This window comes from Lampetra fluviatilis, chromosome 20, assembly GCF_964198595.1.
Source record: "Lampetra fluviatilis chromosome 20, kcLamFluv1.1, whole genome shotgun sequence".
Classification (NCBI taxonomy): Eukaryota; Metazoa; Chordata; class Hyperoartia; order Petromyzontiformes; family Petromyzontidae; genus Lampetra; species Lampetra fluviatilis.
The window spans coordinates 13,310,473-13,325,075 of record NC_136294.1 but is presented as its reverse complement, the minus strand read 5'-3'; the positions used below and the strand labels follow the sequence as shown (position 1 = coordinate 13,325,075).

General features: G+C 53.3%; 1 protein-coding gene across 1 annotated transcript; it reads right to left on the bottom strand.

The window, feature by feature from the left end:
- Positions 1–5,805: 5,805 nt before the first annotated feature.
- Positions 5,806–13,779, bottom strand: LOC144937979 (heme-binding protein 2-like). Its single transcript, XM_078865649.1, has 6 exons — positions 13,619–13,779; positions 13,418–13,493; positions 10,931–11,051; positions 7,611–7,750; positions 6,775–6,938; positions 5,806–6,451 (listed from the first exon to the last, which is right to left on the bottom strand). The coding sequence occupies exons 1-6, from the start codon at positions 13,669–13,671 to the stop codon at positions 6,379–6,381; spliced, it is 627 nt and encodes a 208-aa protein (XP_078721775.1). The 5' UTR covers positions 13,672–13,779; the 3' UTR covers positions 5,806–6,378.
- Between the last annotated feature and the right edge of the window lie 824 nt (positions 13,780–14,603).

Genomic DNA, 14,603 nt, shown 5'->3' with positions numbered 1-14,603 from the left:
AGGAGGTCACGGGACAGACCCAGATGCCATGGGTTGACTGACTGAGATAACTGGCAAATGCAACACCTGTGCCCCCTGGTGTGAAAACTTGCTGTGCTTTAGCCGCCCGGCGCTCCGCTGTTTGTTGTGAGCCAGTCATTGGCAAGCCCACTCAGCGCCATATCCTCTCGTACCACATCACTCCATCTCTTCTCTAGCCCGTGCCGCGCCCGTTTAGCCCCCTCGATCCGGCCGAACAAAAGCTGTTTGGGCATGCGGTGGCTGGGCATGCGGGCTACATGACCCAGCCAACGCAGCCTTGCCTGCCGGAGGAGTTCACCGATGGGACTTTGTCCAGATCTCTCAAGGATTTGTGAGCTCCTCACACAATCCAGCCTGGTTAAACTCAGGATGGATCGTAGACAGGCCAGCCTGAATGTTTCTAATCGGCGAAGATGTTCCATTAAGGGGGTCCACGTTTCGCAAGCATGGAGAAGGGAGTCCATGACTGTGGCTGAGAAGACCCGAAGCTCCGTGTGGAGCGATAAACCATGTAGCTTCCACACAGCATGACGCAGCAGATGAAAATATATTGCTGCTCTACTGATTCGGAGTGAGACCTCTGCTGTCAAACCGGAGCGAGTCATAAGCACACTGCGCAAGTAAGGAAACCTCTCCACTCTCTCCACAACTACTCCGCCAATGGGGATTTGAGGGGTGGAGTGTTTGATGATACAAAATACCCAGGCAGGCGCTTAGTTGTGGAGGGGCTGATGGCACGGCTCTACCTCTTAGTGGTAAGCTCCAGGTCAAGCAGTAGCGCCTCCCAACTCCTCCTCTGAGTGAGCAGCAATCACCAGATCATTAACATAATTAACATGGTTGATCAATAGGGAGCCATCCCTCGACCGCACCCGGAAATCGATCAGCCTCCCATTTTATCTGCAACAGATGCAGATTCCTCCACGCACAAAGACAATGTACAAATATCCCCGTATAGCCTTTACCATAATGTTGGGGCAAGTGCTGTTAGCGAGCACCTATGAATCCCGGTGCGGCACACGAGGAGGTGGGTGGCCAACACCACGCCCGGCCGACTTTGTCTCCCCAGTGGCGATGTTTATACACCGCACCAGGTACTAATTTGAGGCTGAGTCGACCTAGGGGAGGCCCATGACCCATTAAGATAATTGTCACTGGTGTTGGTTGTCAGCGGGATTTAAACTCGGGTTGCCGGGTTGGTAGTGCAGCGCGCTAACCACTACACCATCGCTCCCCACACACAAACACGCTTTGCCACGCGTGTGCACACACACTCAGTCACACACACGTGTGCACGTGCACACACACTGTCACACACACACGTGTGCGCGTGCACACACACTCACTTTCACACACGCGTGTGCGCGTGCACACACATTCACTGTCACACACACACGTGTGCGCGTGCACACACACTGTCACACACACACGTGTGCGCGTGCACACACACTCACTTTCACACACGCGTGTGCGCGTGCACACACATTCACTGTCACACACACGCGTGTGCGCGTACACACACACTCACTGTCACACACGCGTGTGCGCACACACACACTCACTGTCACACACACACGTGTGCGCGTGCACACACACTCACTGTCACACACACGCGTGTGCGCGTGCACACACACTCACTGTCACACACGCGTGTGCGCACACACACACTCACTGTCATACACACACGTGTGCGCGTGCACACACACTCACTTTCACACACGCGTGTGCGCGTGCACACACTCACTTTCACACACGCGTGTGCGCATGCACACACACTCACTGTCACACACGCGTGTGCGCGTGCACACACACTCACTGTCACACACGCGTGTGCGCGTGCACACACACTCACTGTCACACACACGTGTGCGCGCACACACACACTCACTGTCACACACGCGTGTGCGCGTGCACACACACTCACTGTCACACACACGCGTGCGCGCACACACACACTCACTGTCACACACGCGTGTGCGCGTGCACACACACTCACTGTCACACACACGTGTGCGCGCACACACACACTCACTGTCACACACGCGTGTGCGCGTGCACACACACTCACTGTCACACACGCGTGTGCGCGTGCACACACACTCACTGTCACACACGCGTGTGCGCGTGCACACACACTCACTGTCACACACACGTGTGCGCGCACACACACACTCACTGTCACACACGCGTGTGCGCGTGCACACACACTCACTGTCACACACACGCGTGCGCGTGCACACACACTCACTGTCACACACGCGTGTGCGCGTGCACACACACTCACTGTCACACACACGTGTGCGCGCACACACACACTCACTGTCACACACGCGTGTGCGCGCACACACACACTCACTGTCACACACACGTGTGCGCGCACACACAACAACAACAACAACCGCCATTCGCCACTAAGTGGCGGTGACGTCACCACGACGCTTGTGCCAGGCCATGTGCACCCTGAGGCCACGTGAAGTGTCGAACGCCCGCTGGCAGGAGGTCACGGGGCAGACCCAGGTGCCACGGGTCGACTGACCGAGATGACCGAGATGACTGAGATGACTGGCTGATGCACCACCTGTGCCCCCTACTGTGCCAACTTGCTGTGCTTTAGCCACCCGGCGCTCCGCTCGTTGTTGTGAGCGTCGCTCCTCCGCCCTCCGTTGTTGTTGGAGGGCGACTGCCTCCAACTGCCCAGTAGCGTCCTTCACGAGCCTCCTCCACTGAGGCCGATCTTGACACCGCTGGTACCAGTCATCGGCAAGTCCACTCAGCTCCACGTCCTCCTGTACCACATCACTCCATCTCTTCTCTAGCCCGTGCCGCGCCCGTTTAGCCCCCTCGATCCGGCCGAACAGAAGCTGTTTAGGCATGCGGTGGCTGGGCATGCGGGCTACATGACCCAGCCAACGCAGCCTTGCCTGCCGGAGGAGCTCACTGATGGGACTTTGCCCAGATCTTTCAAGGACTTGTGAGCTCCTCACACAATCCAGCCTGGTTAAACCCAGGATGGATCGTAGGCAGGCCAGCCTAAATGTTTCCAACCGGCGAAGATGCTCCACTAGGGGGGTCCACGTTTCGCAAGCGTAGAGAAGGGAGGGAATGACCGTGGCCGAGAAGACCTGAAGCTTCGTGCGGAGCGACAGACCAGGTAGCTTCCACACAGCGTTACGCAACCGATGAAAAGATATTGCCGCTCGACTGATTCGGAGTGAGACCTCTGCTGATAAACTGGAGCCGGTCATGAGCACACTGCCCAGGTATGGGAAACTCTCTACTCTCTCCACAACTGCCCCATCACCGATTGGGAGTTGTGGGGGTGGAGTGCCCGATGGTACAAAATACCCAGGCAGGTGCTTAGTTTTGGTGGGGCTGATGGTAAGGCCCCACCTCTTAGTGGCACACTCCAGTCTCAGCAGCAGCGTCTCCAACTCCTCTTCTGAATGAGCAGCTATTACCAAATCATCGGCATACATAACGTGGTTGACCAATAGGGAGCCATCCCTTGATCGCACCCGGGCGTCGATCAGCCTCCCATTATATCTGTACCAAATGGTAATTCCCCCGGTACAGCTATTGAAGGCTTCACGAACTACGCAGTCGAAATAGATGTTAAATAATGTGGGAGCCAGAGGACATCCCTGTCGCACCCCAAGGTGTACAGGGAAAGGCTCCGACTCCCGGCCACGTAGTTTTACCCGGGCCCGCTCACCATCATGAAGGTCCTTAATGATCGTGAGCAGAGGGTCAGGGACTCCGAAAGCACGAAGAACAACCCAAAGCCCAGTCCTACTGATGGTATCATAGGCCTTGACCAGGTCAATAAAGCAGAGATGTAGGTCTTTTTGGAATTCCCTACACCTCTGCTGTAGCAGACGGACAGAAAATATGGCATCTGTGCAGGACCGCCCTTTCCTGAAACCGCATTGGGGCTCCGCAAGCCTCTCCTCAGCATGCCTAGCAAGGCGATGTTGAATAATCCTTGCCAGGACCTTACCCGGCACACTGAGGAGTGAGATGCCCCTGTAGTTGTTACAGTCGGTACGGTCCCCCTTCTTAAAGAGGGGGACCACCAGGGCATCCTTCCAGTCCTGCGGAACCCGTCCAGTGGTCCAGACTGTTGTTATGATGTCATATAGAGCAGTCTGTGCACAAACGCCACCCTCCCTCAGCATTTCGCCTGGGAGATCATCTCTGCCCGGTGCCTTCCCTGGTCTCAGACTCCGGATCGCCCTCAGTACTTCACTCACTGTCACACACGCGTGTGCGCGTGCACACACACTCACTGTCACACACACGCGTGTGCGCGTGCACACACTCACTGTCACACACACGTGTGCGCGTGCACACACTCACTGTCACACACACACGTGTGCGCGCACACTCACTTTCACACACACTCACTGTCACACACACGTGTGCGTGCACACACGCGCCCAAACACTCCCAGCGTGAGGCCGACTCGTTACATCTCACGGAGGATCTCTCCGCTGAACAGAATAGTTCCGCGGTTCAGTTTGCAAGTGCGAGTTCGTGTTTTAAGTCGATGTTAAATATACATACTTCGTGGAAACTGGTTCATAAGTGCGGGTGTACGTAATTCGGGTGCGCGTAAGTCGAGGACTGCATGTAAATGACACTTTAACACTGCACCGACAAACGCAACACTAAAACACTGAATTGCAAATGTAGGCTAAAGCACTATGACTTAACTATATAACACTAAGGTAGAGTGCCATGCCTCTGTCTTGTTAAACTCTGGACCTTAGCACTGTATTAAACGACGTGGTATCCACTGTAGGTGATCAGGTAGAGTTACTCCGGGATTGAATGTGGCGGCTCAGCCAAGTGGCCGGTAAAAGTGAAAACCAGTCAAACATGGTCCAACAAATAAACGTCGAGGGTCAGGGTTTAATCGTCGCTTTCATTCAGATGTGTATATCACTGTTCGTACAATTTTTCTATTAGAACAGAGCTTACTACTGTCAGGGCAGTACCTCTAACTGTTAATAGCTTGGCTGTGAGCTGCCAAACACAAGGCAATGCCCATGAACATGAACCCTGCCTCTGTATCTGACAGGCAGTGCTGCAAATATAAACATGCGCACATTTGCGTCTGCACCATTCGCAGAACCAGGGATCAATTTCCCCGTAAATATTTCCCGGATTGCTGCTCGACTGGCGTGGAGAAGGCATTGTCGGCGTAAGCCACAACCACTTGAGCACGAGGCGCACCAACACATACTATCAGAGTACTGTACCCTTTTCTATTCCAATGGTCCTATGAGGACAAAATACATTGTGGTGTGTGTGGCTTGGTGCCAAAATAATTCCAGAACAGCGTTGTGGACTGCTCTGGCTAAAATGAATCACTGCTCACACACTCAAGGCTATCCCATCGACACAGAGTGTTTTGCGGAGTCTGTGGTAGTTCCATCACCGTGGGCATTGCCGCTCTGCGGTTCTTCCCAAGTCGTGTTCGTCAGGTCGCTCGTCCCTCAATCCGCTTGTCCTGGCGAGGGTCGCGGCGGCAGCTTTATCGAGTAGGACGCTCCACACCTCCCTTTGCCAAGTTATTTGCGACTAAATGGAAACTAGTCACGCTTGCATTACTTGCTGCACTGAGTGACTTTACGAACGTTCTGGTGGCGATCGCCATAATCAGTCTCGGGTGTTGTTGGCCAGTGCTCTGCTTCTAGTTCTGGGTTTCTGATACATTACCCACAACGCAGAGCGCTGGCGTGTTGGCCGTGCATTATGAACACAATGAAACAAAAACATCCATCGGTTTATAGTTGCTGTTTTAATAGAGTACAAATGTTTAATCACGTTTTCCATAGCCACTTGAACAAAGTCCACTACACCACACAACACATATATGTTGGGTGTACTATACTGCAGTTACAACATGTGACATCACGATCCCGATAGATTTAAAATGCATGCAACTGATTATTGGAATTATTGTGAGTGAAAATATTAAAAGTGACATAACTAAAAGTGTACCATGAACATCCACGTGCTTGTTGTGTGAGATCGGTGAGCCATGTAACTTATCACAGCCCTTAGTTTAGTGGTCCCCAACGTGGCGGTGGGTGGTGGTGATGGTAGTGAGTGTTGGCGTGTGGTGATGCGGCGTGGGTGGTGGTGATGGTAGTGGATGATGATGGTGGTGGTGGTGGTGGTAATGGATGATGGTGGTGGTGGTAGTGGGTGATGGTGGTAGTAGGTGGTGATGCGGCGTGGGTGGTGGTGGGTGGTGGTGGTGGTGGGCTCGGTGGACCTGCACAGCCGTGGGGCGTTGGTTGTGCTGCTGGGTCAGGTGTGAGCCGCAGGGAAGGGCCCTCACACTCCGGATCAAGCCTCACAGTTGGGGTTCTCCGTCGCCATGTACCACACTTCATTGTGACGATTCAGCATTTTTGTCGGTCTGCAAAGAGAACCATTCGATTTCACGGTGGTGTCGAGCATATCGCACCACTGACACATGCTGTAAGCAGACTGCAATGATGATGGCACTGTAACAGCGAGCGTGCATTGCCTTGTTGCTGCTGCAAATCGAACACGCTTCATATCGGCACTTCCACATTGACATTTCAGCCACTGGTCATAATCATTCACGTAAATGTTACTTTAGAACACTTTCATGAGTACAGGGACACCACGTTGTGGCTGTTAATTTATGTGTGGATCCGTGCGGTAAGCGTCCACCATGGTAAGCGTGCACCATGGCAGTGGGGCGAGATCTCTCACCTATTATATGAGGCCATGTAGTGGAAGCTATTGTCGAAGTTCTTTTTCTTATCTTTGAGGTCACTGGAGAGGAGGCCAGAGTACATCTTGGAGGTGACTGTGAAAATCCAGCCTCCAAACGACTTCACATACACGGTCATGGCCGGCATGCGCACAAAGTACACCTAAGACAGACACGGCCAGGAGACGACAGACTCGTTAGCGGCGCTCCGCTCGCGTCCTCTCGGTAAAGTCTCCCCGAGTCTCAGGACGTGTGTTCGGGGAGGGTCCTGCAAAGTTGTAAAAGTCGGGGGCCACCACGCAGCTCTGTGTATTCCCAATTGGATAATCAGTAGGTCAACATGTTCAGCCACAGCACCACTTGGAGGTTTATAAAGACTCTGTGTGTGTGCGTGCGTGTTTGTGTGCGCGTGTTTGTGTGCGTGTCTGTGTGTGTGTATTTGTATGGACCGGTAGTGTAGCGGTTAGCGCGCCGCGCTACAAACCCGGCAAACCGAGTTCGATTCACGCTCACAGCCAACACCAGTGACGATTATCTGAACCGGTCCTGGGCCTCCCCTAGGTCGACTCAGCCTAAAATGAGTACCTGGCGCGGTGTGTAAACATCGCCACTGGGGAGACAAAGGCGGCCGGGCGTGGTGCTGGCCACCCACCCCCTCGTGTGCCGTGCCGGCCTTCATAGGTGCTCGCAAACAGCACTTTCCCTAACAGTCTATTACAGGCTATACGGGGGATCTTTGTCTTTGTATGGACCTGCATCGAGTTGCTGGATCATTGCAATTTCTCAACAATGGCTGGCGCCCCCGTGTGCACGTGTCGGGACGTGCGGCTCCTACCTCGGGGTTGAAAGGTGACGGCGGGTTCTCGGCCACAGCGGCAGGCAGCATGAAGTGCACCGTGTATTTGGTCTTCTGCCAGAATTTGCCGCCGTGGGGAACTTTAATCAGCACCGGAGTCGTCATGTTGATCTGTTGCACTGATGAGGGAAGACCGTGGCAGACAAAGCAGCTGTGTCACATTTCATCACTCAAACCGTGACATGACATACACCGTTTGCGGAAAAATCTTGACTTTAAGCTTTCGTGGCTGCAGGAATTCATATTCTTTGGGTCTTTCGGTAAAGTCACGCAGATAAGTTCAAAGAAAATGTAAAAAAAAAACTACCATCATCCTGATGATGACGATCGCTTGAGTTGTGATGGAAACGTGGTCGTTTTCTGTTTGTTATTTTTTGCTATTTTCTTTTAACCTATCTACGTGACTTTACCGAAAGACCCAAAGACTATGAATTTGCGGAAAGAAAAGCAAATGTGAATGATGTCGATGCAGAGCAGCGACTGCAGTTTGACTTCGAGGCGGTTGAGGCCGACGACTGCGTCCGGAGCGAGCGGAGTAGCGCCGCCTCGCTGCCGTGCCAATGCGGTGTGAATGCCGTGTGAATGCCGTGTGAATGCCGTGCCAATGCCGTGTGAATGCCGTGGCAATGCCGTGCCAATGCCGTGTGAATGCCGTGCCAATGCCGTGTGAATGCCGTAGCAATGCCGTGCCAATGCCGTGTGAATGCCGTGCCAATGCCGTGTGAATGCCGTGCCAATGCCGTGCCAATGCCGTGTGAATGTCGTGCCAATGCCGTGTGAATGCCGTGCCAATGCCGTGCCAATGCCGTGTGAATGCCGTGCCAATGCCGTGTGAATGCCGTGCCAATGCCGTGCCAATGCCGTGTGAATGCCGTGCCAATGCCGTGTGAATGCCGTGCCAATGCCGTGTGAATGCCGTGCCAATGCCGTGTGAATGCCGTGGCAATGCCGTGTGAATGCCGTGCCAATGCCGTGTGAATGCCGTGCCAATGCCGTGTGAATGCCGTGCCAATGCCGTGTGAATGCCGTGCCAATGCCGTGTGAATGCCGTGCCAATGCCGTGTGAATGCCGTGCCAATGCCGTGTGAATGCCGTGCCAATGCCGTGCCAATGCCGTGTGAATGCCGTGCCAATGCCGTGTGAATGCCGTGCCAATGCCGTGTGAATGCCGTGGCAATGCCGTGCCAATGCCGTGTGAATGCCGTGCCAATGCCGTGCCAATGCCGTGACAATGCCGTGTGAATGCCGTGCCAATGCCGTGCCAATGCCGTGCCAATGCCGTGTGAATGCCGTGGCAATGCCGTGTGAATGCCGTGCCAATGCCGTGTGAATGTCGTGCCAATGCCGTGTGAATGCCGTGCCAATGCCGTGTGAATGCCGTGCCAATGCCGTGCCAATGCCGTGACAATGCCGTGTGAATGCCGTGCCAATGCCGTGCCAATGCCGTGCCAATGCCGTGTGAATGCCGTGCCAATGCCGTGTGAATGTCGTGCCAATGCCGTGTGAATGTCGTGCCAATGCCGTGTGAATGCCGTGCCAATGCCGTGTGAATGTCGTGCCAATGCCGAGTGAATGTCGTGCCAATGCCGTGTGAATGCCGTGCCAATGCCGTGCCAATGCCGTGTGAATGCCGTGCCAATGCCGTGTGAATGTCGTGCCAATGCCGTGCGAATGTCGTGCCAATGCCGTGTGAATGCCGTGCCAATGCCGTGCCAATGCCGTGACAATGCCGTGTGAATGCCGTGCCAATGCCGTGCCAATGCCGTGCCAATGCCGTGTGAATGCCGTGGCAATGCCGTGTGAATGCCGTGCCAATGCCGTGTGAATGCCGTGCCAATGCCGTGCCAATGCCGTGTGAATGCCGTGCCAATGCCGTGTGAATGCTGTGCCAATGCCGTGTGAATGCCGTGGCAATGCCGTGCCAATGCCGTGTGAATGCCGTGCCAATGCCGTGCCAATGCCGTGACAATGCCGTGTGAATGCCGTGCCAATGCCGTGCCAATGCCGTGCCAATGCCGTGTGAATGCCGTGCCAATGCCGTGTGAATGCCGTGCCAATGCCGTGTGAATGCCGTGGCAATGCCGTGCCAATGCCGTGTGAATGCCGTGCCAATGCCGTGCCAATGCCGTGACAATGCCGTGTGAATGCCGTGCCAATGCCGTGCCAATGCCGTGTGAATGCCGTGCGAATGCCGTGGCAATGCCGTGCCAATGCCGTGTGAATGCCGTGGCAATGCCGTGCCAATGCCGTGCCAATGCCGTGTGAATGCCGTGCCAATGCCGTGTGAATGTCGTGCCAATGCCGTGTGAATGCCGTGTCAATGCCGTGTGAATTCCGTGCCAATGCCGTGCGAATGCCGTGGCAATGCCGTGCCAATGCCGCCCGCTTCGCGTTTGTGACTCGGGCGTTGGGTCGTCGTTAGATGCTGGGTGGTGACCACAGTCGGGCACCGGTGGAGTTTCAAATTGCACAATTGTCCTTCTCACTGCGCATGGCTTCCTAACGTGTTTTAAAAATGCTTTGAAGGGCATTTTGCAACAAATTGCTTTGGTAAAACTAGGTACGGTACTGCGCATTTAATTGTGGGGTTGAGTTTAGGTTTTTTTTTTATCGCGGTGTGTAATCGTATAATTTGAAGGTCTTTTCAAGCTCCAAATCATGGGTTTGTTACTGGGCTACTGTACAGACAGAAGTTGCCGCGATGTGTTGATAGTTTGTACTGTAAGTACCGCAAAGCTTGACATCAATAACTTAGTAAAGTACAATTACAAGGTGACGGGAAACTGATGTGATAATACTCATGTCGTGAGGACGTGTAGTATTTTGTATGTGTGTGCTTCGATGTGCATCCAGCACAAATACCGACGACTTTAAGTTCTTCAACTGTAATTTACTCGACAGGAGCCAGCACTGAGTGTTCTAACCATCGCGATGTTACAATGAGAATAATACAAACATTGGCTGTTATTTACACAGTACATCATTCACTGGTGAAACAAATTCTAAAAACTGATGACATCGTATAAATGCCATCAATTACTCCAAAAAAACATTTCACAAAGCACTACTTTAATGGGTGGTAGCTACTTATGTATCTTGCCTATTACTTTCCCGAGATTTGAAGCAATTAATTTCGCATTTATTGTGAGAAGATGAAAAAAAATTGTTCCAAATGTTATCGACCAGCTACGATGAATTACCGCCATGAATCGAATCGTGACAAATTCTATCGCGGCGATGCGAGCGGCAACCCGGAGGCCCTTGCAGGAGGCAGAATGCCCCCCTCCCCCTCCACTCACTGGCATCATTGTCCCCCGTGATGTACTTCAAGAGCTTGCGGAATCCGGTCATGGAAGCGTGCTCGTACACCAGCGTCTCCACGTCCGTTGCCACCCAGACCGACTTCTCGTACCGCCGAAGCTGCAACGAGGCAAGGTACAGGACGGCGGCGGTGATCGGCGCCACGCACCGCCGGGTGGTTGCGGTGTGCAGGCCCCTGGCTCACATCCTGCCCCCCCCCCCCAAATGTCTGTGCAGTTAACCTCCAGCGTGTTAACACGCACACGCATGCACACGCGCACACACGCACACACACGCACGCACGCACACGCGCGCACACGCGCACACACGCACACACGCACACACACGCACGCACACGCGCACACACGCACACACACGCACACACGCACACGCACGCACACGCGCACACACGCACACACACACGCACACACACGCACGCACACACACACACACACGCACACACACGCACGCACACACACGCACGCACACACGCGCACACGCACACACGCACACACGCACGCACACACACGCGCACACACACACGCGCACACGCACACACACACACGCGCACACACACACGCGCACACGCACACACGGGGATTAACGCTTCTCGTGATGTCCTTTTTTACATTGAATTAATACCTTAGTAGTATATTCCTTTCTGTTTATATTGGCGTCAATTGTAAATGTTGATGAGCAAAACGTGCGTGATAGCAGATTGTTGGCAAGATCGCCAAGTGTTAGGTCTGACTGTCGCTAACCCAACCCCGAACCCCTAAACCCATAACCAGAATCCCTAAACCCCAAAGCATTAACTCTAAACCCTGACCATAACCGTGATCCACAACGCTAACTTATGAACCCAAACCCTAAACCGTAACATTTAAACCATAACGCCCAAGCTTAATCCAACCCGTGACCCTAACCCCTAACATCTACCCGACTCATAACCCCTTAACCCTTCACGAAAACCACATCAGCAGCATCCAGCCACAGTTTAAAAAGCGCAAGGCAAGCTCGATGGATTGGATAAAAATGTGGTCTAGGGATGGTTACAAAAGTATATTCAGGGAGAGTATTCGCTTTAACATACACGGAGAGCAGTGGATCTTCTTCTCCTTCAGCTGGGGTGCGAGACGTGGTCAGATTGTTTTGGAAGGTAAATAATCGAAACGTGTAGCCCCGAAGTTTACTCTGGAAGGGGCCAGAGGGCATTACGGTTGGACACCCCTGACGCAGAGAGGAACGCAGCGCATCGCTTTGAGCAAAACAAGAGCGGTTTTGTAATGTGTCCGGAATATTTGTGAAACACATACGAGTGGCAAATTAATGTCACGTGCTGCTGCGTGGGGGCAGGAATGAAGTGGCGCTTTCACAATGCTCCCCAGCCCAGAATGCGGGAGGGATTACCGTACGGCAACAATGTTACGACACATTGCCGAAAACCCTGCGCTTAATTTTATTTTAATATCCATTTAATACGCAAGAGATTGATGGGCAGCCTGCCAAACAAAGAGATAAAAGCCACGTGTGTGGTGGCTGGGTGTAGCTAACACTCCACCACAAGCGCAGGACGTCGTGCTCTGCCCTCTAATATAATGATCAATCACTGCGGTGGTAAAGCTCTCGGTACAAGTCCGTGGTGATGCTGCAGCCGCTGCGCCGACGAGCTGCACGTGCTCAATGAGCTTAACAACTTCAACACGTCCGTCAACTACAGCGTGTGGCCTTCGGGGTGAGCGCGTGTGAGACGCAGCGTTGCGAGCGACGGCCCGACTCCACAGCACGTGAACACGGAGGCCGAGAAGGATGGCAAGGATGGCATGGACGGTGAGAGGTAGAGGCTGCACTGGCACCGCGAGACCCCGCACCTCCGATGAACACGGTTGGCAACGTACGGTGCGAAAGAAGCTCAACATACATCCGGGCCTTATTATAATGAGTACGTTTTTAAATAATTCCTGATGAACGTTTTATTTTTTATATGCATGTAATAGTTAGCGATTGCGTAACAAACCCTTCAATAATCAGAAGTGTAATCACTGCTAAAAAAACACATTTGCGTTCAAACTTAAATGATAAATGTTGCTGGCACAATTGCGCCGTGGGTAGTGACCCCGTTTGCAGTGAGCGCGACTCGCACAGTGAGCCGGGGCCAACGCACATAGTCGCCACCAAACGAACACCAACAACAACACCATCAACACCAACAACAACACCACCAACACCACCACCAACAACACCAACAACAACACCACCAACAACAACACCACCAACAACACCAACAACACCAACAGCTGCTGCTGCTGCTGGCCGTGGCGCTGCACGAGGCCACGCTGTTGTGCTCCTCGTGCGCGTCGTCAATGACGCAGCTTGCGACGACGGTGATCGACATTTGCAATGCAGAGCTACATGTGCACATTACCATTTAGCGTAACCACAGCTCGATACCCGCACGGTCAGCGGTGACGACGTGGCGCATTTACCTCGTACTTGTCAGATTCGCAGAGGACCTTGAACTTGAAGCATTCCGTGGTCTCGGTGCAGAACTCCGGTATCGCCCTGCCACCACAACGACAACACAAATCCGGGTGAAATCGCATCACGTGCCGCTGTTATTAACAATGCCGCGCTGTGTTTGCGTGCGTGCGTGTGGTGATCGCAGGTGCTTGTTGTTGTTTATTTACTCCTGGGCAAAAGCAGCAGCGGTCAGCACCGCGATAATGACCGGATAAAGCATCTCCGCTCGCTTTTGTTTTCTTCTTCCCGCTGAAACGATCAACTCTCTCAAGAGCACGGGGAAATCAGTCTCGACTCGCCTGCCTCTGGGATGCTAAGGCGACGATATTTATAGACGCGGACGCGCTCCAAAACGGCGGAGACCTCCTCCTCCCCCCCTCCTCCTCCACGCACAGAATCCAATCGAGGGGTGGGGGGGGCACCGGGGCAGCCCCCCCAGTCAACAGCCCCCAGCCACGTGCCAGCACTCTCTAGGGTGGCCAGTGGCGTGATGCTCTCAGTGATGCGCTCCAGATGTGGTGGTGCTGGGTGCTTCTGGAAGGGGGGGGATGTCCGCCAGCGCCAGCCGGGGTTGTTTTTCAACGCAGGGCTCGTTGCAAAATGGATTTCAAACCATGTGTGTGGCTTTAGTGCCACGGTTCTTTACAAAAATAACAACAACAAGCCTTGTGAATGGGGATTTAAGGAACTCGCTGCATAGTCGTGCAACTGTGGTCCGTCTGCATTTTATTAAATAGATATTTGATTCTGTAATTGTGTTACACAAAAAATTACATTCGAATTGTTTTCCCTTAATTCTACTCAAAATGCGCTGCGTCCACCGTGGCAATGCTCTGCGTGGCGTGAGTTTATATACCACCATCACCATCATCACCACCATCACCATCATCACCACCATCACCACCATCACCATCACCACCATCACCATCACCACCATCACCATCATCACCATCACCACCATCACCACCATCACCACCATCACCATCACCACCATCACCATCACCACCATCACCACCATCACCACCATCACCATCACCACCACCATCACCACCATCACCACCACCACCATCACCACCATCACCATCACCACCATCACCACCATCACCATCACCACCATCATCACCATCACCACCATCACCATCACCACCATCA

Excerpts from the sequence above, each read along its gene's own strand:
- LOC144937979 (XM_078865649.1), bottom strand. The coding sequence starts at position 13,671 with ATGCTTTATCCGGTCATTATCGCGGTGCTGACCGCTGCTGCTTTTGCC. Across the intron at positions 11,052-13,417 it reads GCGAATCTGACAAGTACGAG|CTTCGGCGGTACGAGAAGTC; the intron begins GTAAATGCGCCA and ends GCCTCGTTGCAG. Across the intron at positions 6,452-6,774 it reads TACATGGCCTCATATAATAG|ACCGACAAAAATGCTGAATC; the intron begins GTGAGAGATCTC and ends TTCTCTTTGCAG.